The 25,840-nt window shown below is 43.2% G+C and overlaps 1 protein-coding gene across 1 annotated transcript; it reads left to right on the top strand.

Moving 5' to 3' along the window:
* Positions 1 to 85: 85 nt before the first annotated feature.
* Positions 86 to 23,004, top strand: LOC124696242. Its single transcript, XM_047228997.1, has 6 exons — positions 86 to 299; positions 435 to 511; positions 636 to 672; positions 767 to 863; positions 1,072 to 1,553; positions 22,736 to 23,004. Exons 1-6 carry the CDS (start codon positions 86 to 88, stop codon positions 23,002 to 23,004), a joined length of 1,176 nt encoding a protein of 391 aa, XP_047084953.1.
* Positions 23,005 to 25,840: the final 2,836 nt, after the last annotated feature.

Genomic DNA, 25,840 nt, shown 5'->3' on the forward strand with positions numbered 1-25,840 from the left:
GGACGCAACACAGAAATAAGAGTAGCTCTCAACCTCGTCCTCGACCATCAACCAGGTAGCTAGATCGCCATTCGTTTGGACGATCATGGGGACAAGCATCAAGGGCAACGATGGGAGCTCAGCTGCAAGCAACGATGATAGCACGGTGGAGGAGGAAGGAGGCCAGGACACGGCCAAGGCCGGCGACTCCTCGTCGTCGGTGCGTCCCTACGTCCGCTCCAAGAACCCCCGCCTCCGCTGGACGCCGGAGCTCCACCACTGCTTCGTTCGCGCCGTTGAAAGGCTCGGCGGCCAAGATCGTAAGCGTTCAATCATTTCCATAATTATACTTCCTATGTTAAATCATTTCCATGATACTAGGTACGTATTCCTCGATTCTGGATTGACCGATCTGATTGTCAGCTTCATGTTAACTTGTGATCTTGAGCGTATAGGTGCAACTCCTAAGCTCGTTCTTCAGTTTATGAATGTCAGAGGGCTTAGCATAGGCCATGTAAAGAGCCATCTCCAGGTATGGATACAACATTTGCCAATTCTTATATTTCAACCATCCTCTGCAAGTTCTTGTTTAATTAAACTGCCTCCTTCTCATGCATGATGCTGTATTCTCCCATTAATTGATGATCGATATTCAGATGTACAGGAGCAAGAAGATTGACGACTCTGGCCAGGGTATGTCGACGAATTCATGAATTTTCGATTCCTTGTTTTTTCTATGGATTCTGCATATTTTGTCCATTGATATGATTTGGTCGAATTTGTGCAGTCATCATAGGTCACTTGGAACAGGGGGGACACGCCTACAACTTCGCCCATCTTCCCTTCCATCATCGTCTGAGTGCTCCCGGTACAATGATCTCAAGGTAATTTGCTAAAATGTTCTCAAGATAGTTCATTGGCCTCTACATCTTTGAGTTTTCGTTATGGCCTAGTGTGGGGAGATTTTTATTTACCCGGTCCTCTCCATCATCTATAGGATGAAAACAACAAAAAAAAGAAAAACCCTTCTCGTAGCAAAATGAGCCTAGACTACTAATTCTGACTGATTAACCTCCTTGATTTACGAACTAGGTTTGGCACTGCTCCATTTCCTCCATGGAGGAGGAGCTACCATCAACCATACTGGCTCCATGGCCGCTTTCCTGCATCAAAGCCCTACCACTACTCATCAGGAGCAGCATCCCATCACGCCGAAGCTCTCCGTCGAACTCGTGCTGAACATGTAGCAAGATCAGGAACTGCATCAACCAACCCAGCTTTGATGATCCAAGGCAGCTGCCGACCAAGAAATGATCCGCATCACACCATGAACATGTACCATCTGCCGGAAGCTGTTCGGGCGACGGTGTGCAACGATGACCTTAGCCATAGTGACGATGATCTAGATCTCAGCCTCTCGCTCCATACCGGCGGGCCACGGTGGGAGATGAAGAGGAAGGAACAAGACGATGGCGATGATCATCAGGTCGGTGGCGATGAAGAAGAGGAGAGCACTACTGCTACTAGGCTGTCTCTTTCTCTGTTCTCTCCTAGTTGTACTACTCGATCGGAAGGTGAGTAGTGCTAGTGATCATACACTAGGTCTAGATGTTAAATGAGGATGAGAGAGAGAGAGGATCAATAAGCAAGATGGGCAAGTACTCTTGGTCCCACCATATTTTGATCAGTTGCAATGTGGTGATATCTTGTGGTACTTATCCATAAAAACAAGCCGTGTGAAGAATCAACCTGAGGTTGGGTGGTTAGGAGGGTGGTTGTACCCCTAGCCCACCAGAGTTCAAATTCCAGGTTTGACATCTATGTGTCTCATTAAGGCGGAATATTCATTCAGCGGGAGGTGACGTTCCCGTCGACAGCGAGGCGCCAGTGGTGACTTCGTCAATTTCAAGATCCCCGCCGGCTCAGTCTTTCGGAGGTGCTCATAGGGATAGGGTGTGCGTGTGTGCGTTCATGTGGGTGAGTGTATGCGCGTGTATGTAAGTGTATGCGTTGTACTGTGTTTCTAAAAAAAACAAGCCGTGTGCATCTATTAATGCAGAGGCTAGAACTACGCTCCTTTATCAAAAAAAAAACTTATCCATAGAAACATATGTAGTAATATAGACTATGTAATACCATAAATGTAGTGTTCATTATGTGTGTACGGTGTATCCAATCTTCTTTGACGATGACCGCAAGAAGTCAGGAAACAATCCAGCGTGTTCAATAATTTTTAGTTGCAACTCACATGTAAGTAGTAAAATCTAGGTTGCAACCACATATGCAACTAGAAAAACTACAATTACAACTTATAACTAACAGAATCACGAAGCAAATCCAAGAATCTATGAATCGATTGAGAATTAAGCTACTTCTAAGTTGACTGAGAATTAGCAATATTTATACCCCTGCTATGTATAAAGCATGTGGTTGTGGTTTAAGTGATGTAGTAGAAGATCTTCCTTTTCGAAGTAAAATAGTTTTCTATTTTTCGGTATTCTAGGTTTAGAGGCTACAAAAATAGGAAAATTAGTGTGTGCATGCATTCTTGCATGTAAAATCCGTGATAATTTTTATAGAACTTGTTAAAGTGATTGAAGTTCCACCCTAGCCGGATTGGAGGAGGGGGCAAGTCACGCTGTGTATAACCGAACTGAAACCGAAAATCGAACCGACAAAAACCGAACTACAACCGTATTTTAGTTATACAGTTAGGTTTAAGTTAGCACAATATGTAACCGTAAAGACTTCAGTTAATTCGGTTAATAACCACAAAATATTTCGGTTAAACCGAAACTAACCGAAAGTCCCATCTCAGCCATAGAATGACGATTTGCTAGTCAAGCTCAATTTCACTATGATCGTTAACATACGACCACAAGTACAATAAAATCACTGAAGCTCCTCTAACTTGATGGTTTGGACGTCTTGTTTTGTAGTCTGTGTATGAGGTTGTGAGTTCAACACCTCACGGTTGTCCCGAAATTTTTTCACTAAAATTTCTCCCTTATTTGTTTTTTTTACTAAAATTTCTCCCTTATTTGTTTATTTGCACGCAATAGGTTCTATTTGGTCGTAGAAAATACATAATTGCAGTATATACAACTATGAAAAGTTAGGTAATATTTTAAAATTGCGCTAATTTTGGTTAGTTTGGTTATTACCGAAACTGAACCGAAGTTGACTGGTTATTACTGAAACCGAACTGTATTTTCATTCAAAACCGTATTTACCAAAGTATTGAAACTGTATTAACTTAAAAACCGTATAAACCGAAACGAATTAAGCATATTAACCGAACGCGCTAGCGTGGGGGCAAGGGCCAGCCCGCCTCCTATTTAAAGGGGATGAGAGGGGCTGGCCTTAACACCCCAAGCTGCTCCTCTCCCCAAACCCTAGCTGCGCCGCCACCGCACAAGCCGCCACCACCACCATCGGACCTACCTCGCCCGTTGCTGCAGCTCTAGCCATCGACACCGGAGGACCGCCAGGGATATATACTTTGACTTCTTCATGGAGTGTTGTCCGAGTTCTACTCTAGTCTAGATCTAATCTAGTCAGGCTCTGATGCGCGTAGATGACACGTCCGTTGGGAACCCCAAAAGAAAGATGTGATGCGCACATCAGTAAGTTTTCCCTTAGTAAGAAATCAAGGTTATCGAACCAGTAGGAGCCAAGAAGCACGTTGAAGGTTGATGGCGGTGGAGTGTAGTGCGGCGCAACACCAGGGATTCCGGCGCCAACATGGAACCTGCACAACACAATCACAGTACTTTGCCCCAACGTAACAGTGAGGTTGTCAATCTCACCGGCTTGCTGTAAACAAAGGATTATATGTATAGTGTAGATGATGATGATTGTTTGCGAAGAACAGTAAAGAAAAATTGCAGTAAATTGTATTTCAGATGTAAGAAATAGGACCGGGGTCCACAGTTCACTAGTGGTGTCTCTCCCATAAGATAACAGATGTTGGGTGAACAAATTACAGTTGGGCAATTGACAAATAAAGAAGGCATAACAATGCACATACATATATCATGATGAGTACTATGAGATTTAATCAGAGTACATAGACCGCTATCCAGCATGCATCTATGCCTAAAAAGTCCACCTTCAGGTTATCATCCGAACCCCCTCCAGTATTAAGTTGTAAACAACAGACAATTGCATTAAGTATGGTGCGTAATGTAATCAACACAAATATCCTTAGACAAAGCATCGATGTTTTATCCCTAGTAGCAACAAGCACATCCACAACCTTAGAACTTTCGTCATCGTCCCAGATTTAATGGAGGCATCAACCCACTATCGAGCATAAATACTCCCTCTTGGAGTCACAAGTATCAACTTGGCCAAAGCCCCTACTAGCAACGGAGAGCATGCAAGAACATAAATAACATATATGATAGATTGTTAATCAACTTGACATAGTATTCAATATTCATCGGATCCCAACAAACACAACATGTAGCATTACAAATAGATGATCTTGATCATGATAGGCAGCTCACAAGATCTAACATGATAGCACAATTAGGAGAAGACGACCATCTAGCTACTGCTATGGACCCATACTCCAGGGGTGGACTACTCACACATCGATCCGGAGGCGATCATGGCGATGAAGATACCTCCGGGAGATGATTCCCCTCTCCGGCAGGGTGCCAGAGGCGATCTCCTGAATCCCCCGAGATGGGATTGGCGGCGGCGGCGTCTCTGGAAGGTTTTCCGTATCATGGCTCTCGGTACCGGGGTTTTCGCGACGAAAGATTTAAGTAGGCGGAAGGGCAGGTCAGGGGGCGTCATGAGGGGCCCACACAATAGGCCGGCGCGGCCAGGGCTTGGGCCGCGCCGCCCTGGCGTGTGGCCACCTCGTGGCCCCACTTCGTATCCTCTTCGGTCTTCTGGAAGCTTCGTGGAAAAATAGGACCCTGGGCGTTGATTTCGTCCAATTCCGAGAATATTTCCTTACTAGGATTTCTGAAACCAAAAACAACAGAAAACAAGCAATCGGCTCTTCGGCATCTCGTCAATAGGTTAGTGCCGGAAAATGCATAATAATGACATATAATGTGTATAAAACATGTGAGTATCATCATAAAAGTAGCATGGAACATAAGAAATTATAGATACGTTTGAGACGTATCAGGCTCACGGAAGCGATGCGAGATCTTTATCGAAACGTTCCCGCTTCAATGGTGTGCTTGATCACACTTTGAAGAGGTGGTTCTAATCTCGTACGTGCGGATACCGTGGAGGTGTTGCACATGCAACACTAGTTCGTGGGATAATACATCTCCTCGTTATTATACGAGTCTAGTTGCGGGGATCGACTTGCGTCTTCATCAACCTCGTCATCGGCAACTTCCTGTAGTTTGATATATGAGGGTATGTTCCATTGCCTCCTCTCTCGCATATGATCTTGGTTATGCGTAGGAATTTCTTTTTGTTTCCTATATGCGTTCCCCAACACTTTTGATATGAAATAGTCAGACGCCTTTGGACCTGCGATGTTTCTGTTGTCACTTTGTTGGGCGTAATATTCATGGAATGGTGTTCTGTGAGTGTTATGCCACCGACTTGTACACTAAAACATGTAGTGGTGTACGAGGTCACCAATTTTTTTACAAAAACTTTGATTTCCAAATTCAACTTAATTTCTTACAAGGAAAACGATTTAGGCAATAAAGAGGAGCAATTTTTAGGGTTTCATAGGAGGCGATCAACTCTCCCCTAGGCCACTGATGCCGGTTCCTCTGCCCTGTAGGGGTTCGTAGCAAAAAAAAACAAAAAAAACTCTAACCGGCGCATCCTGTTTGCCCAGATCTTTCTAGGAGTAATGTTGTAACGAAGATGATTTCGGCGACGCACCCTCGTAGACCAAAAGCGTTTAATCTTCCGCTAGAATGTGGATGATGTAGTCGCACTCGTCACCAACCTCGGAGTCAAGTTAATTCCTCCTGGTACGCCGTCAAGTGCCGCAAGTGCAGCACCTCATACTTTCGCACGCATATGGTTGTCAACGACGCTTGATACGTCTCCGACGTATCGATAATTTCTTATGTTCTATGCCATATTATTGATGATACCTACATGTTTTATGCACACTTTATGTCATATTCGTGCATTTTCTGGAACTAACCTATTAACAAGATGCCGAAGTGCCAGTTCCTGTTTTCTGCCGTTTTTGGTTTCAGAAATCCTAGTAACGAAATATTCTCGGAATTGGACGAAACGAAGACCCAGGGGCCTATTTCGCCACGAACCTTCCAGAAGACCGAAGAGCATACGAAGTGGGGCCACGAGGTGGCCAAACCACATGGCGGCGCGGCCAAGGGGGGGCCCGCGCCGCCCGTGGTGTGGGCCCCTCGTCGGCCCCCGACTCGCCCTTCCGCCTACTTAAAGCCTCCGTCGCGAAACCCCCGAGGCGAAGAACCACGATACGGAAAACCTTCCGCAGCCGCCGCCATCGTGAAGCCAAGATCCGGGGGACAGGAGTCTCCGTTCCGGCACCCCGCCGGAGTGGGGAAGTGCCCCGGAAGGCTTCTCCATCGACACCGCTGCCATCTCCACCGCCATCTTCATCACCGCTGCTGCTCCCATGAGGAGGGAGTAGTTCTCCATCGAGGCTCGGGGCTGTACCGGTAGCTATGTGGTTCATCTCTCTCCTATGTACTTCAATACAATAATCTCATGAGCTGCCTTACATGATTGAGATTCATATGATGATGCTTGTAATCTAGATGTCACTATGCTAGTCAAGTGAGTTTTACTTATGTGATCTCCGGAGACTCCTTGTCCCACGTGTGTAAAGGTGACAAGTGTGTGCACCGTGTGGGTCTCTTAGGCTATATTTCACGGAATACTTACTCACCGTTATGAATGGCGTAGTGAAGTGCTTATTTATATCTCTTTATGATTGCAATGTGTTTTGTATCACAATTTATCTATGTGCTACTCTAGTGATGTTATTAAAGTAGTTTCATTCCTCCTACACGGTGTAATGGTGACAGTGTGTGCATCCGTGTTAGTACTTGGCGTATGCTATGATCATGATCTCTTGTAGACTGTGAAGTTAATTATTGCTATGATAGTATTGATGTGATCTATTCCTCCTACATAGCGTGAAGGTGACGAGTGTGCATGCTTGTGTTAGTACTTGGTTTAGTCGTGTTGATCTTTCTTGCACTCTAAGGTTATTTAAATATGAACATTGAATTGTGGAGCTTGTTAACTCCGGCATTGAGGGTTCGTGTAATCCTACGCAATGTGTTCATCATCCAACAAGAGTGTAGAGTATGCATTTATCTATTCTGTTATGTGATCAATGTTGAGAGTGTCCACTAGTGAAAGTCTATTCCCTAGGCCTTGTTCCTAAATACTGCTATCACTGCTTGTTTACTATTTTACTGCGTTACTACTGCTGCGTTACTACTGCTACCATATTACCACCATCAACTACACGCCGTTACTACTGCTCATACTTATTCATACCACCTGTATTTCACTATCTCTTCGCCGAACTAGTGCACCTATTAGGTGTGTTGGGGACACAAGAGACTTCTTGCTTTGTGGTTGCGGTGGTTGCATGAGAGGGATATCTTTGACCTCTTCCTCCCCGAGTTCGATAAACCTTGGGTGATCCACTTAAGGGAAACTTGCTGCTGTTCTACAAACCTCTCGCTCTTGGAGGCCCAACACTGTCTACAAGAATAGAAGCACCCGTAGACATCAAGCACTTTTCTGGCGCCGTTGCCGGGGAGGAAAGGTAAAAAGGCACTCATACTCCGGTTCCAGGTAACAGTACTTTTCTGGCACCATTGTGTTTGTGCTCAAAGCTATTTCCTTTAGATCCTGCAATTGCATCTTTTTGTTTCTTGTTTACACTAGTTTGGCATAATGGACAACAATGAGCTTCTTATTCTATTTCCTGATTTAAAACATGGATTGTTTGATGCGAAAATTAAAAAACCCATAAAATCTTATTTGCATGCTGGTAGTAATATTAGTATGAACGCTTTGAACACCATTGTTGATAATGATATAGAAAGTTCTAAGCTTGGGGAAGCTGGTTTTCATGATCTTTTTAGTCCCCCAAGCATTGAGGAGAAAATTTTCTTTGATGATACTTTGCCTCCTATTCATGATGATTATAATGATAGTGGTCTTTTGTTGCCACCTACTATGGAGAGTACATTTAATGATGATTACAATATGCCTCCTATATTTGATGATGAGAATAATAATGATAGCTACTTTGTTGAATTTACTCCCACTACAACTAATAAAATTGATTATGCCTATGTGGAGAGTAATAATTTTATGCATGAGACTCATGATAAGAATGCTTTATGTGATAGTTATATTGTTGAGTTTGCTCATGATGCTACTGAAAGTTATTATGAGAGAGGAAAATATGGTTGTAGAAATTTTCATGTTACTAAAATGCCTCTCTATGTGCTGAAATTTTTGAAGCTACACTTGTTTTATCTTCCTATGCTTGTTACTTTGCTCTTCTTGAATTTGTTTATTTACAAGATTCCTTTGCATAGGAAGCATGTTAGACTTAAATTTGTTTTGAATTAGCCTCTTGATGCTCTCTTTTGCTTCAACTACCATTTCTTGCGAGTGCATCATTAAAACTGCTGAGCCTATCTTAATGGCTATAAAGAAAGAACTTCTTGGGAGATAACCCATGTGTTATTTTGCTACAGTACTTTATTTTATATTTGTGTCTTGGAAGTTTTTTACTACTGTAGCAACCTCTCCTTATCTTAATTTTGTGTTTTGTTGTGCCAAGTAAAGTCTTTGATAGTAAAGTGAATACTAGATTTGGATTACTGCGCAGAAACAGATTTCTTTGCTCGTCACGAATCTGGGTCTAATTCTCTGTAGGTAACTCAGAAAATTATGCCAATTTACGTGAGTGATCCTCAGATATGTACGCAACTTTCATTCAATTTGGCATTTTCATTTGAGCAAGTCTGGTGCCCTAATAAAATCCATCTTTACGGACTGTTCTGTTTTGACAGATTCTGCCTTTTATTTCGCATTGCCTCTTTTGCTATGTTGGATGAATTTCTTTGATCCATTAATGTCCAGTAGCTTTATGCAATGTCCAGAAGTGTTAAGAATGATTGTGTCACCTCTGAACATGTTAATTTTTATTGTGCACTAACCCTCCAATGAGTTGTTTCGAGTTTGGTGTGGAGGAAGTTTTCAAGGGTCAAGAGAGGAGGATGATATACTATGGTCAAGAAGAGTGAAGAGTCTAAGCTTGGGGATGCCCCGGTGGTTCATCCCTGCATATTTCAAGAAGACTCAAGCATCTAAGCTTGGGGATGCCCAAGGCATCCCCTTCTTCATCGACAAATTATCAGGTTCCTTCTCTTGAAACTATATTTTTATTCGGTCACATCTTATGTACTTTACTTGGAGCGTCTGTATGTTTCTTGTTTTTGTTTTTGTTTGAATAAATGCTTGTGTGGGAGAGAGACACGCTCCGCTGTAGCATATGGACAAGTATGTCCTTAGGCTTTACTCATAGTATTCATGGCGAAGTTTCTTCTTCGTTAAATTGTTATATGGTTGGAATTGGAAAATACTACATGTAGTAATTTTAAAATGTCTTGAATAATTTGATACTTGGCAATTGTTGTGCTCATGTTTAAGCTCTTGCATCATATACTTTGCACCCATTAATGAAGAAATACTTAGAGCTTGCTAATTTGGTTTGCATATTTGGTTTCTCTAGAGTCTAGATAACATCTAGTATTGAGTTTTGAACAACAAGGAAGATGGTGTGGAGTCTTATGATGTTTACAATATGTCTTTTATGTGAGTTTTGCTGCACCGTTCATCCTTGTGTTTGTTTCAAATAATCTTGCTAGCCTAAACCTTGTATCGAGAGGGAATACTTCTCATGCATCCAAAATACTTGAGCCAACCACTATGCCATTTGTGTTCACCATACGTACCTACTACATGGTATTTCTCCGCTATTCCAAAGTAAATTGCTTGAGTGCTACCTTTAAAATTCCATCATTCACCTTTGCAATATATAGCTCATGGGACAAATAGCTTAAAAACTATTGTGGTATTGAATATGTACTTATGCACTTTATCTCTTATTAAGTTGCTTGTTGTGCGATAACCATGTTTCTGGGGACGCCATCAACTATTCTTTGTTGAATATCATGTGAGTTGCTATGCATGTCCGTCTTGTCCGAAGTAAGAGAGATCTACCACCTTAATGGTTGGAGCATGCATATTGTTAGAGAAGAACATTGGGCCGCTAACTAAAGCCATGATTCATGGTGGAAGTTTCAGTTTTGGACATACATCCTCAATCTCATATGAGAATAATAATTGTTGTCACATGCTTATGCATTAAAGAGGAGTCCATTATCTGTTGTCCATGTTGTCCCGGTATGGATGTCTAAGTTGAGAATAATCAAAAGCGAGAAATCCATAATGCGAGCTTTCTCCTTAGACCTTTGTACGAGCGGCATGGAGGTACCCCATTGTGACACTTGGTTAAAACATGTGCATTGCAAAGATCCGGTAGTCCAAGCTAATTAGGACAAGGTGCGGGCACTATTAGTATACTATGCATGAGGCTTGCAACTTGTAAGATATAATTTTCATAACTCATATGCTTTATTACTACCGTTGACAAAATTGTTTCATGTTTTCAAAATAAAAGCTCTAGCACAAATATAGAAATCAATGCTTTCCTCTTTGAAGGACCATTCTTTTTACATTTATGTTGAGTCAGTTCACCTATCTCTCTCCACCTCAAGAAGCAAACACTTGTGTGAACTGTGCATTGATTCCTACATACTTGCATATTGTACTTGTTATATTACTCTATATTGACTATTATCCATGAGATATACATGTTACAAGTTGAAAGCAACCGCTGAAACTTAATCTTACTTTGTGTTGCTTCAATACCTTTACTTTGATTTATTGCTTTATGAGTTAACTCTTATGCAAGACTTATTAATACTTGTCTTGAAGTACTATTCATGAAAAGTCTTTGCTTTATGATTCACCTGTTTACTCATGTCATTACCATTGTTTTGATCGCTACATTCACTACATATGTTTACAAATAGTATGATCAAGGTTATGATGGCATATCACTTCAGAAATTATCTTTGTTATCGTTTTACCTGCTCGGGACGAGCGGAACTAAGCTTGGGGATGCTGATACGTCTCCGACGTATCGATAATTTCTTATGTTCTATGCCATATTATTGATGATACCTACATGTTTTATGCACACTTTATGTCATATTCGTGCATTTTCTGGAACTAACCTATTAACAAGATGCCGAAGTGCCAGTTCCTGTTTTCTGCTGTGCACACTTTGGTTTCAGAAATCCTAGTAACGAAATATTCTCGGAATTGGACGAAACGAAGACCCAGGGGCCTATTTCGCCACGAACCTTCCAGAAGACCGAAGAGCATACGAAGTGGGGCCACGAGGTGGCCAAACCACATGGCGGCGCGGCCAAGGGGGGGGCCGCGCCGCCCTGTGGTGTGGGCCCTCGTCAGGCCCCCGACTCTGCCCTTCCGCCTACTTAAAGCCTCCGTCACGAAACCCTTGATGCGAAAAACCACGATACGGAAAACCTTACTGAGACGCCGCCATCGCGAAGCCAAGATCTGGGGGACAGGAGTCTCTGTTCCGGCACCCTGCCGGAGCGGGGAAGTGCCCCCGGAAGGCTTCTCCATCGACACCGCTGCCATCTCCACCGCCATCTTCATCACCGCTGCTGCTCCCATGAGGAGGGAGTAGTTCTCCATCGAGGCTCGGGGCTGTACCGGTAGCTATGTGGTTCATCTCTCTCCTATGTACTTCAATACAATAATCTCATGAGCTGCCTTACATGATTGAGATTCATATGATGATGCTTGTAATCTAGATGTCACTATGCTAGTCAAGTGAGTTTTACTTATGTGATCTCCGGAGACTCCTTGTCCCACGTGTGTAAAGGTGACAGTGTGTGCACCGTGTGGGTCTCTTAGGCTATATTTCACAGAATACTTACTCACTCGTTATGAATGGCGTAGTGAAGTGCTTATTTATATCTCTTTATGATTGCAATGTGTTTTGTATCACAATTTATCTATGTGCTACTCTAGTGATGTTATTAAAGTAGTTTTATTCCTCCTACACGGTGTAATGGTGACAGTGTGTGCATCCGTGTTAGTACTTGGCGTATGCTATGATCATGATCTCTTGTAGACTGTGAAGTTAATTATTGCTATGATAGTATTGATGTGATCTATTCCTCCTACATAGCGTGAAGGTGACAGTGTGCATGCTGTGTTAGTACTTGGTTTAGTCGTGTTGATCTTTCTTGCACTCTAAGGTTATTTAAATATGAACATTGAATTGTGGAGCTTGTTAACTCCGGCATTGAGGGTTCGTGTAATCCTACGCAATGTGTTCATCATCCAACAAGAGTGTAGAGTATGCATTTATCTATTACGTTATGTGATCAATGTTGAGAGTGTCCACTAGTGAAAGTCTATTCCCTAGGCCTTGTTCCTAAATACTGCTATCACTGCTTGTTTACTATTTTACTGCGTTACTACTGCTGCGTTACTACTGCTACCATATTACCACCATCAACTACACGCCGTTACTACTGCTCATACTTATTCATACCACCTGTATTTCACTATCTCTTCGCCGAACTAGTGCACCTATTAGGTGTGTTGGGGACACAAGAGACTTCTTGCTTTGTGGTTGCAGGGTTGCATGAGAGGGATATCTTTGACCTCTTCCTCCCCGAGTTCGATAAACCTTGGGTGATCCACTTAAGGGAAACTTGCTGCTGTTCTACAAATCTCTGCTCTTGGAGGCCCAACACTTTCTACAAGAATAGAAGCTCCCGTAGACATCAACGCTCCCGTCTTTGATCCAATGAATGTGCGGATGTAGATCTTCTGGATTCGTATGCCGGTAGCGCTCCCAGGTACCGGGTGAAGCGGAACCCTCCGTGCGCAGATCTTCGAGGAACCGCGTACGGTAGAGAGAACAAGAGCGAAAGAGGGGAGGAGGCGCCCAAGGGGGCTCTCCTTTTCCTCAAGCCAAATTGTATGTTCTCCTCCCGCCATATGCCCCACTATATATAGGGGGAAAGGGGTGGAGACTCATAGCTAGGAAATGTGGAACTCAAAGGGGGCCATGGTTGGCCCGCTGGGCCAAGGGGGTGGCTGGCTGGGCCACTAAGGGCCCATGCGCCCCTACCTCCAAAACCCTAGCCACCAAATAAGCCCATGGGGGGTGGCCGACCACTTAATGGGCTCCCCTTAGGGAGGGGCCCTTAAGGCGGCATGCACCTTTTATTATTAAATAAATATATCATTAATTATTAATTCACCTAATTAATACATATACATATTATTTAATTCCCGAATGATCCGAGAGCCCTCTCGAACTACTCCGAACATCCTCCTGGAATCCTTTTCGGTTCTGTCTTCTCTATATTTGATGGAGTATGATTACAACACTTTAGACATATCAACACATTGATATATTTCAAGTATAGCAATTTGTGGAACACCTTTCACAAGTCTTATTTGCATAAAGTATAACTCAAATCTTTTATCACCTTGATGAAATCGTAGAGACTCGATTCTCTTGTTACTTTAATACCCTTCTTCATTCTAAAATTCCTTGACCCCATCAAATAGTTTCAGACTTATGTTTTATTTAGAAAATACATATATTTACATAAATCAACAATGTAGTTTATGAAACAATGATATCCACTACTTTCTGAAATCCAATACATCCTTATGTATGATACTCAACAATTTTATCGCATAAGGAGGCGGACATCTGGGACCCATCAACCAGCAGCGTCAACGTTCCTCAAAGTTATAATAAGGTAAAAATTAAACAAAAGGGATAGAAAAGGCAAGTATGCCACAATATCACGAGTAAAAAATATCAAGACTTCTCAAGTTTCTTGTACAGAGAGGCTGACATCGGGGGGCCATCAGCCAGCAACATCCCTCTATAAAAAAGGTAAAATCAAACGGAAGACATAAAAAAGTCAAGTATCCCGCAATATCAATAAAAGTAATCCAGACATCACACCTTGTGCATAGAGGCTGACACTAGGGACCCATCATCCTGCAACGTCAACAAGGCGGCATGGGTCGAAAAAATGGTCAAGTAGGCAGGAAAACATGGGTTTAAAACCAATCCAAGAAAGGAAAATTTACCGTTCAGATAGGATGACATATTTGACCCATCTTACAACAGCGTCCTCGGCATTAGCAAGGCGGTACGAGAGCAAAAGAAAAAGTAAACTAGACAGAAATCAGGGGACACAAATAATCCAAGAAAGAAAAGATTTATTTTGTATAAAGGCTGAAATATGGGACCGATGAGTCAGCAACGTCCTTAATGTTAACAAGGAGGCAAGGGATCCAAAGAAAAATTCAAGTTGCTAGAAATCATGGGTAAAAAAATCCAAGAAAGCAAATATTTATCTTTTAGAGAGGATGATATGTGGGACCCATTTTGTAGTTGCGTCCTCAACGTTAACAAGGCGATAGGGGATCAAAAGAAACAAGCTAAGTATCTAGAAATCAAGGTTTAAAAGTTGAACAAAGGAAAGGTTTATCGTTTAGAGAGGATGACATGTGGGACCCATGAGCCAGCAATATCCTCAACGTTAACCATACGACACGAGATTGAAAGAAACTGGAAGTAGCCAGAAATTAGGGGTCAAAAATAAATCAAAGAAAGGAAACGTTTATTGCTCAGAGAGGTTGACATGTGGAACCCATTAGCCAGCAATGTCATCAATGTTAACTAGGCCGCTGGGGATCGAAACAAAAGGCCAAGTAGCCAAAAATCAGGTGCCAAAAATAATCCAATAAACGCAATGTTTATTGTACATAGAGGATGACATGCAAGGCCCATGAGCCGTTAGCGTCCTCAACGTTAACTAGGTGATAGGGGATCGAAAAGAGACAAGTAGCCAAAAATCAGGGATCAAAAATAAATTCAAGAAAGTCAACATTTATTGTCATAGAGGATAACATGTCGGACCCATGAGCCAGCAGCGTCCTCAACATTTAAAATGCGGCAGGGGATAAAAAAAAACGTAAGTAGCCATAAATTAGGGGTCAAAAAAATCTAAGAAAGGAAACATTTATCGTTCAGAGAGAATGACATGTTGGACCCATGAGCAACAACCTAAATGACTCGATTGGAGAACGTGAACGAGAGGATCGAAAAAAATACAGCGCTGAGACGCAGCCATCTGGACCCTACCTTCCGCAGGAGTGCAGATTTGCATTGACTTGGTTGGCGCACCCGAGAATTTATCAAACACCACGTCCCGAGCCAGCATGCACGACTTTTGTCCCAATTCCGTGGTGCTAGATGGCGTCAAAAACAAGAAAAAAAATAGGTTTTGAGATTCACTACGAAAAGAGCAAAAATCGTTGGGATGGTGCATCAACAACCATAGTCGGAACTGAATTTCGTCACCCATGACAACTTTTTTTTCTATTGAAGGGCAACACTCTTGGTGATGTTGTTGCTCAAAAAAGGGTGAGAGCTCACAATCAATGAATTGGGTACACTACTAGATAAAAGCTATTCAGTGGCGCATCTATATTACCTATCAGTGGCACACCAATGTGCACCACTGCTATCACGTCACTGCTAATTATTAGCAATGGCGCACCAGGTGGCACGCCACTGGTATGTGGCCCTACCAGTGGCGCACCATCTGGTGCACCACTGCTACATTTTTGGTGTGCCACTACTATATTTTTGAAATTTTGAAATTTGATTTTTCTTTTTTTTTTGTTTTTGGTGCGATGCTGCTATATTTATGGTGCACCACTGTTAACTTTGCTTGGTGCACCACTACTAATCTTTAGAGTGTGCCACTAGTAGAATTTTGAAATTTGAATCTAGATCCAGATCTAGATCTTGCACCATATTTTTGCGATTTTTCTCCTTTTTTGCTTTTTTTTGTTTTTCGAATTATTTTTCCCGTTCATCTAGCACCATTTTTTTCTCGTTTTGTTTTCCCAATTAGATGGGCCATGGGAGAGATTGGAGCATGTATAAGAGAGGGAGGAGAAGATGGAGAGGAAAGAGGATGTTGAGGAGAGAAGAGGAGGGAGAATGGAGAATGGAGGAGAAGAGAAGAGAGGAGACGAGGGAGGAGAGGAGGGTTGATGGCGTGTGCTCGTAGTACGCAGACAGGCTATTGGGGAATCCCAAGAGGAAGGTGTGATAAGCAGAAAAGCAAGTTTTCCCTCAGTACGAAATCAAGGTTTAATCGACCAGTAGGAGAAAGGCGTGACTTCTGAAGGTGTTGCTGACTGACTAGTGGCAGGGCGCACTACCGGTGTCAGCAACAACGTGGAACCTGCACACAACACAACCAAAGTACTTTGCCCCAACTTAAAGTGAGGTTGTCAATCTCACCGGTTTGCTCAACACAAAGGATTAGACGTATCGAATGGAAGGAAATATTTACAGAAAGTAAACAGAACATGACTGCAGTTGAATTTATCAGTAAAGGAAATAGTACCGGGGTCTACAGTTCACTAGAAATGTCTCTCCATAAAGAAATAGCATGTTGGGTGAATAAATTATAGCTGGACAATTGACAGAATATCGACCATACATGACAAGATGATTACTATGAGATTTGGTATTGGACATTACAACATAATACATAGACCGTAATCGAACTGCGTCTATGACTAATAATCCACCTTCAGGTTAGCGTCCGCACCCCTTCCAGTATAAAGTTGCAAGCAACAGACTATCACATTAAGCAATGTGTGTAAAGTAAACAATAGAATTACCCTTGGATAAAACATTGTTATTTTCTCCCTAATAGCAACAACACATCTACAATCTTAGAAGTTATAAAGTGTAACATCCCTGTTTTGCTAAACCCTAATTAGGATTTGTTTGTGCACTCATGAGCATCATCTAAAATGCATTAGGAAAAATTTGCATTTTAAAAATGAAGTGGAAACCTTAAAATTTCCAAAGTTCTACCTCTATTTCAAATGTGTTCAAATGCTTGAAAACCTCAAAACTAAAATAGGTGGACTTTCCAAAATGGGATAGGAAAGGCTATTAAATATTTCCAAAAAGTTCTGGGTTTTCAAAAGGTTGCAAAATATCAAACAAAATTGAATTTAGTGTTGTTTTAAAGTTTCCAGGAAAACCCCCAAAAACCAGGGGGCTCCTTGCAAAATCGCCTTTGTCTTCTACCTATAGGCAGCCAAGCTGCTTCCTGGCGCGGCTCTGGCCGTCGATTCCGGAGAGGTGATGCACGCCGCCGCTGTTCCCTGGGATAGGATAAGGACCTCGCCGACACCCTCTCCCTTTCCCCTATTCTCTCCTCTCTCGTGCACTGCCCCCTCTGCCTCTGCTCGCGCACGCAACCAAACCCTAGCGCCGGCAGACGCCGCCACCGCCGCTACCGGCCTCCCCAAGCCAAGACGACACCTCTGCTCGCTCCGCCTAGTCGCCCTTGATGTCCGCGTAGAAGGAATCAGCCTCGGGCGCCCTCAATCGCCCTCGGCAAGGCCTTCTTCCCCGCGGCTAGCCGAGCTCGCTGTGGCCGCCGTGGCGCCTCCCGACCTCCTCCGGCCTTGCCGATCCCTCCGTCGCGCTCGTGGTGAGCCTCCGGTGCTCAGGCGCCCCTCAGTTCTCCCTCTCCCCCTCCGTATCACCGTCGGCGCTGCTCTGGCTACCTCAAGGGGGCGGCGCCACCACCAGGTGGTCGCCCGCGTTCGCGCGCATCTAACGCGCTAAGTGGCGCGTCCAGGCGAGCCCTGGAACACCCGCTCCGCTCGCCGCCGGCGCCAGGACTGCCGTGGTCAACCACCGGCGGTTGACCCGGTGGGACCCAGCCCTTTTTCTTTTCTTTTTTTATTTTGTTTTATCGTTTTTGTAAAAGATTAAAATCATGACATGTGGGTCCTAGCGTCAGAAATTTAATCATCTCTAAAATTTTAGATAAATAATAAAAATATGACAGTGGGCCCCTATGTCAGAATTTTAATAATTACTGGAACTTCAGAAAATGAACAAAACTTGTATAATTCATAACTATTTCTTTTTAAATCAGAAAAATGTGTATAATATATCAAAATGATCAGAAAAATGAAACCTATCTATTTAAGTTATCATCATGCATTTTTGAACAACTTCAATTAACATTTTTTTAGAACAATGAAATACCACTTTATGGAAGTCATCAAAATGCAATGCTTTATGCATTTGAAATACCACTTTAGGGTTAATTTCCATACCTTTAACATGTCATATCATCATCCTTGTATGCATATTGCATCGATGCCATGTGTTGATATTTTATTTTACCTTTCTGGTATTTGTTTCTTCGCGATCGATAGAACACGTGCCCAAGACGATGAAGATCGACATCACAAAAGGTCAATATTTGTCCAGCGACAAACAAGTCAAATACAAAGTTATGAAAGATCCACTTCGGTTGTCAGGGACAAAGGCAAGCCCTAACCTGGTTCATCTATGGTTTTGAAATGCTTTTATCTCTGGTTCCTACATATTGCATACGATTCAACTGTCTTTTATCGATAGATAGAGTTATCTCATCTGTTGCATGTTCTACCCTTGTAGCCTCAAATTCCTGATCCACTGCTCCTAGCATACCTAGGTTGGCATGTGTACATCGCTAGAGTCTTTATATCTTTATGCTTAGCCATGCTTAGTTTGTTACGCTACTACTCCGGTCTTCGGACTGAAGCCTTACAATGAAATGAAACTAGCATGATAGGTTGACGTGGTAAGTATATCGATGTTGTTAAACATGACTAAAGGCTCAGACGAGAGGCCACATTGGGATGTGGTGGGTTGTTTCGTTTCTGCCGACCCTAGGAACCGAGTTCTCGCCTCTTGAACCAAGACTGAGCGTACAACCACATGAGGCCCTATTATTGTACCCTCTAGACTCACTAACTTGCCTAGTCGATTCCATGAGTCACATAGTCTGCGCGTTATTTGGACATATGCATCGAAAACGTTTGTGAAAAGGTGCATAGCATAACAGGTAGGTAAGCGTGGTCGTGGTGGCAGGGGGTTGCGGCCTCTGGTGAAACCCACCTCGGCTCACATCCTTAAGGAGCGACTTCGGGACATGACCCGTTACGGCGGAACAATCCTTATCGAGTTACTCATGGTCTAGGCGACAGTAAGGTAAAGGTCGTGGTCAACCGCCCTCTGCTGGCTTTCCAAGGAAGAGAGCTAATGATTCTAGCATTAAGCGTCGGTTGGTACGTGTGGGTAAAGTTGTGCACCCCTGCAGGGTTATAATCTTTTCGAAAAGCCGTGTCCATGGTTACGGACGACTTGGGAACGGACGTGGAGATCATAGAGAACTTTAACATGATCGTAAAGCTTGGCAACCAATGTGTGTTTACGGATACCTTCTCCGGGTGTTGAGGGGGGTGATCCGAGGATAGTGGTTCGAGATGATGAAGATTGGTGGATACAATATGATGATCAGTAGAGCTAGAGATATCGCTCTTGTATCCCCTTTCTAAAGGTCCTGAGTAGCTGAGCTTCTTCTCCCTCTTGTTTAACAAAGGAAAACTGGCTTTATGAAAAGAAGATCTACAGAAAGCCCGCATACCCGCTTTGCTAAAAGGTTGTACTAAGTCTTGCTGAGTCCCTATACTCAGCTTTGCATGCTTTTGTTTCTGACGAAGTTGCTCCGACAGATGGTGGTTTCTAAGTTGACGTCGACGAGTAGCTTGAGGTTCCTAGGTGGCAGCCTGTAATCTATGGGCTGGGACATCGCCGTTATGCTCCTGGCCTCTTAGGCCTTTTTATATCTTGCTATGTCTAATAGCATAACTTTGCTTCCGTTGATTGATGAAATGTCAGGTCAATGACCTCTGCTTGTAATGCTTTGGTTCTTCGCTAAGTTATGAGCTTGTATTACTTCTTGAATCGTAGAGTCACTGTTGTGTTACCTATTCTCTCATTGTAGTCTCTCGAGCTCTAGGTTAGGCTTATGTCTGACGAAGATCTGGTATTTGTCTAACCCTGATCCCGGGGGTGCCACATAAAGTCACTCTCCCATAAAACTAGAGGCATGAACCTACTATCGAGCATAAATACCCCCACTTGGAGTCACAAGTGTCCACTTGGCCAGAGTTTCTACTAGCAACGGAGAGCATGCAAGATCACAAATAACATATGACATAAAATATATAATCAATCTCAACATAGTATTCAACATTCATCGGATCCCATCAAACCAAACATAAAGGATTACATAAAGATGATCTTGATCATGTAGAACAACTCACAAGATCGATACATGAAGCACAAGGTGGAGAAGACAACCATCTAGCTACTGCCATGGACCAATAGTCCAGGGATGAACTACTCACGCATCACTTCGGAGGCGGACATGGCGATGTAGATGCCTCCGGCGATGATTTCTCCCTCCGGCAGGGTGCCGGGAAGAGCTTCAGAACCCCCCCGAGATGGGTTCAGTGATGGCGGTCGCGACGGAACTTTTCATGGATGGAGGCTCGAGTATCCAGGGTTTTCCCGAGAAGATGTATAAATAGGCGGAGGATTCAGGTCGGTGGGTCGCCTGGTAGGCCCAGACCACCCCTAGGCGCGGGCCAGGTCCAGGACACTCATTCGGACTTCGTCTTCATTTCGGTAAAATATTGACTTCGGCTTTTGTTTCGTCCAATTCCGATAATATTTCCTGTACAACTTTTCTGAAATACAAAAACAACAGAAAATAGGGGACTGGCACTGTGGCATCTTGTTAATAGGTTAGTGTCGAAAATCATGTAAAAGTGCAACGAAGTGTGAACTAAACATATATGAATTGGTGTAAAACAAGCATGGAACATCAAAAGTTATAGATACATTTGAGACGTATCAAGGGTCACCGGAGTTCTTGGGGGAGAGGACGTCGGAGAGGAGGAAGGGTCGCCAGAGTGGAGGAGATGAAGGTGGAGAGGAGGAGGAGGAGGAGAGGATGGAGGAGAGGATGGAGGAGAGGAGGAGGAGACGAGAGGAAGGAGGAGAGGAGGAGGAGGAGGAGAGGAGGAGGAAGAGAGGAAGGAGGAGAGGAGGAGTAGGAGATGATGGAGGATAGGAGGAGGAGAGGACGGAGGAGGTGAGGAATCTGTGGAGGAGGGAGGAGGGAGGTAGATAAGATGGTACTGGGATAGGTGGTGGCCGGCCATTTTTAATTTTGATGGAGGGAAAGTTAGTTGAAAAAAGTCTTTAAAAAGTCCACTGCTATTTTTTAAAAAATCATAAAAATCTTAAGGCTGAAAAATTCTCAAAAGGATTTTTAAATTTTTTTTATCATATTTTTTAAAAAAGTAGAAAGGCAATCCATAGGGGTGGGGGAGGGGGCAGAAAATATGCCCCTTAGCAATGGCGCACCATGCGAGGGTGCGCCATTGCTAAGTGGGGTGGGGGCATATTTTCAGATTTTCAAGAGGTCCAGAGTGGCGCACCATTGGCATGGTATGCCACAACTATGTGAAATAGCAGTGACGACCACTGGTAATGCAGGGTGAGGGTGGGAACTAGCCAGAGCCCTAGTGGTGGTGCACTATTACCAGGTGTGCCACTGGTAACATGGCTAGAAGTGGATCACCTCTTTCTGGTGCGCCACTGCTATATATAGCAGTGGCTTACAAGTATAGTGGTGCTCCGGCCTTTTTCTAGTAGTGGTACAACCCAAGGATGGCGCCATTCCACCCACCAAGGTGAACTTTTTGCAAAAAGGGCACAAGGTGGATGGAAATGTGAAGAAGGTGCTTGAGAATGGGGGACTTAAAAGGGAAACACCCAACCTCAAGTGTTTGGGGGAATAATAACCTATCCTAGCTTAGTGATAAGTAAGGGCACACAAGGGGATGTGTATGCTAAATATGTTGGTCCTCGCAATGGTTATGCTTATCGTTGCTACTCAATTTTGGTACCAAAGGATCTTTTTACTAATGTCAAGGCACCCATTTCTCAATGGGTTCCTACACAAAATACTTGATTTTGTAGGGTTATGCCTACTATGCTCCTAAATGGGTGTTTGATAGTGGATGCACCAAGCATATGACTGGAGGCAAATGGGCTCTTGTCCAATTCATTGAAGATATCAACTCTACGGCAAGGATAACCCTTAGGGATAATTTAAAAGGAAAGGTACTATGGTATGGCAAGGTGGTGATCACGAAAGACTTGTCTCTCGAGAATGTCATGTTGTTCGAATCCCTTGGTTATAAATTTCTTTCAATCTATCATCTTGCGGATGTAGGCTATGATTCATAATTTTCTAAGCATTATGTCAAAGTATTTAGGAGTGATAATCTCAAATTGGTCCTTGTTAGATATGTGGAAGACAACCTTTACGAGGTTGATCTCTCAAAAGTGAGTGCATCTCTTCCTACATGTCTAATGGCCACTATTGACTTGGGTTTTATTTTTCATCGACGCCTTGGCCACTTCAACACGATGAATCTTAAACAACTGCTAAATGGTGGGCATATAGTTGTACTAACGGGTGTCACTTTTAAAAGAATCGTGTACGTTGTGCATGTGTTGCCGGGAAGCAATATGGGAAAATGCATCTCATCAAGAGCATTATCGCCACTTCTCGGCCTTTGGAGCTCCTTCATTTGGATCTTTGTGGGCCATCAAATTATGATTCTCTTGTAGGAAGCAAGTTTGGGCTCCTCATTGATTATTCAAGGTACATTTGGGTGTTTCTACTCAAGACCAAGCATGAAACCCACAAGTACTTCATATACTTCGCCAAGCAAGCTCAACACACATATGAAGCAGAGATCAAGGCGATTAGGACCGATAATTTCTCCAAGTTCAAGAACTACACCATGCGAGAGTTTGTTCAAGATGAGGGGATCAAGCACGAGTTCTCTGCACCTTATACCCCTCAACAAAATAATGTTCATGAAAGGAAGAACTAGACAATCATTGAGATGACAATAACCATGTTGGATGAATTCAAGTCCCCCTATAAGTTTTGGGTAGAAGCCATCTCTGTCGTGGTTTATTACTTGAACAGTTTCTTCCTATGCCTGTTGCACAACAAGACTCCATACGATCTCATCACGGGAAACAAGCCCAATGTCATCTACTTTCGCGTCTTCGGATGCAAGTGCATCGTCAAGAACAAGAAGGAAATGCTTAGTAAATTTGAATCTAGATTTATCGAGGATATCTTTGTTGGTTATGCAGATGACTCTCACACCTATAGATAACAAAACCAATGGTTGTGTTTAAGTAGCTTGTGATGTGGAGTCTTAGAGAATAATGGCTCCTAAGCGGAGCAAGTTCTTCCAAGAGTGGTAGGAGAGGGGGTTTCTTCTCAAGCCATGAAGGCTATGGGCATTGGGCATATCTTTTCCATGGAGACCCATGAAGTTGAAGATGAAGGAAATGATGGATAAGACCGAAGATCAACTCAAGTGGAGCCTAGCTGTACTAAAGTTGAGTCATCAAGTACATCACAAGTGGATCCAATCACCAGGGGGGCATACCGAAGAATAAGCACCAAGCCCTGAACCACTTGAGCAGGATCAAGAAGGAGAACAAGACTCTTCTAGACCTCAAGATCAAACTCAAGTTGTTGTTCATGGTCAAGATTTACCAAGAGATGAATTTGTTCAATATGAAGAAACCATCCGGAAGATCAAAGGCCGCCACAAAATCTAGTGGGAACCAAGTTGATAAGATCCTTGGAAGCATATCCAAAAGAGTATAGCTCTCCTCACAAAGTTTTGTCAACGTCACGCTTTTGTGTCTAGTTTTGAGCCACTCAAGGTACATGAGGCTTCGCTCGATCCGGATTGGGTGATTGACGTGCAAGAAAAACTCGAGTGTTTCAGCCGCAATGAAGTATGGTCTCTTGTTGAGAGACCCAAAGATCACCACATCAGTGTGGTTGGAACCAAATGGGTGTTCAAGAACAAGTAAGACGGGAATGTATTCTGTCACAAGAAATAAAGCAGGGTTAGTGGCGCATGGATTTACCCAAATAGAATGTATGGACTATGAGGACACCTTTACGTCCGTTGCTTTCCTTCAAGCTATTCATATTCTGCTTGCTTATGCATCTTTTTATAATTTATAACTTCAAGCTTTATCAAATGGATGTGAAAAATGGTTTTATAAATGGTCCCTTGAAAGAGGTGGCATATGTTGCTCAACCCCCGGACTTTGAAGATTCACACCATCCCAACCATGTGTATTTACTCCATAAGGCACTCTATGATCACAAGAATGGGTTTAGTGTGGGTAAGGTCAAGTCCAACCTTTTCACCAAACGGGTTAAAGGGAGTGGCTTGTTCATATGTCAAATCTATGTTGATGATATTATTTTTGTTGGATCTACCAAAAAATATAACAAAGATTTTGCCAACTTGATGACTAAGAAATTTGAGATGTCCACGATAGGAGAGTTGAGGTACTTTCTTGACTTCCAACTGAAGCAACTTGACGATAACACCTTCATATTCCAAGAGAATTATTTGAAGGGCATGATCAAGAAGTTTGGTATGACCAAGGCCAACCCCTCGAAGATGCCCATGCCAGCTAATGGGCAACTTGGCCTTAGAGAAGGACATCAAGTAGTGGATCCAAAGGTATATCGATCCATGATAGGATCTTTGCTCTATCTTTACACTTAGAGACCGGATATCATGTTAAGTGTAGAGATGTGTGCTCGTTTTCAGTCCCCTCCAAAGGACATTCACTTGGTACGTAGTGATCAAACTGATGTTAAGATATCTTGTTTTCACTCCATCTACTGAGCTTTGGTATTCAACTTTTAACCTTGGGGCTATTCAGATTTCGATTAGTTTGACGATAAAGTTGACCGAAAGTTTACCTCCGGGGTTTGGGATGATTGGGTCTCTGACCTATGTTCTAAAAAAATAATGTATATGTAGTTATGTACTCATCCACAAAGTTAACGGAGAACCACTGATGTTCGCAATACTTCTTTCATCTACGTGGAATGTATACATGGGTGAGTATGTTAGGAGGATAGTAGCATCCCTAGCCCATGAGATCAAACCACATGTTTAACGCTTTGGTGTATATTATACAAAAGAAGAAATATTTTTCGAGTAGGAGGCGATGTCTCGATCGACAGGGAGGCACCCGTGGTGTATTCGTCAATCTCTAGACCTGCCGATCAATTTCTCGATTTAGTTACGGGTAGATTGTGTGTGCATAGGTTCATAGAGATGGATATTTGTGAGCATTGTGGTGTAGTTTATTTCACACAAAACAGTTGACTATGTCGCCCCGTAGCTTTGTTAAAATTCCTTTTGCAACGGAAACCCCTGTTTGGAGATATGAAGTTCCAAAAGAACTTGACCGTGAAAAATGCTCACCTCTCTCGTTGCAATCGCTGGCCACCGCCGTGCCAGGCCAAGTGTCGCCGGAAGCGGCATGCGTGTGATGCGGCGCACCACGCGACGTGGCTCCTGGAACCCCTAGCTCTGCTCCTATGTCCGGTCAGTGACATACTGGACCCACGTCTGTGCATAACCGCGGTTCATCGTTTCTACCAAAGCCCCACCGCCGATCTAACCACGGTTAAACCCGGCCGTCACTGCCACTTCCATTAGTAGCTAGTCTCACCTGGTCGGTGTCTGTTCCCCTTCCCATTAGTAGTACTAACCCAGTACCCAAGGCTCCTCGGTTCCTAACCAAAAGGAAGGAGGCGCATGGTGGAGTAGCAGTACGACGGAGGAGGAGCGATCAAAAGCAAACTCCGGCTCGGTCATCGTCGCC

The sequence above is a fragment of the Lolium rigidum genome, chromosome 3 (assembly GCF_022539505.1).
Source record: "Lolium rigidum isolate FL_2022 chromosome 3, APGP_CSIRO_Lrig_0.1, whole genome shotgun sequence".
Taxonomy (NCBI): Eukaryota; Viridiplantae; Streptophyta; class Magnoliopsida; order Poales; family Poaceae; genus Lolium; species Lolium rigidum.

Bases quoted from the DNA above. Each gene is read 5' to 3' on its own strand.
- LOC124696242 (XM_047228997.1), top strand. From the start codon at position 86: ATGGGGACAAGCATCAAGGGCAACGATGGGAGCTCAGCTGCAAGCAAC. The intron at 512-635 runs GTATGGATACAA...ATCGATATTCAG, and splicing joins ATGTAAAGAGCCATCTCCAG to ATGTACAGGAGCAAGAAGAT. The intron at 864-1,071 runs GTAATTTGCTAA...TTTACGAACTAG, and splicing joins CCCGGTACAATGATCTCAAG to GTTTGGCACTGCTCCATTTC.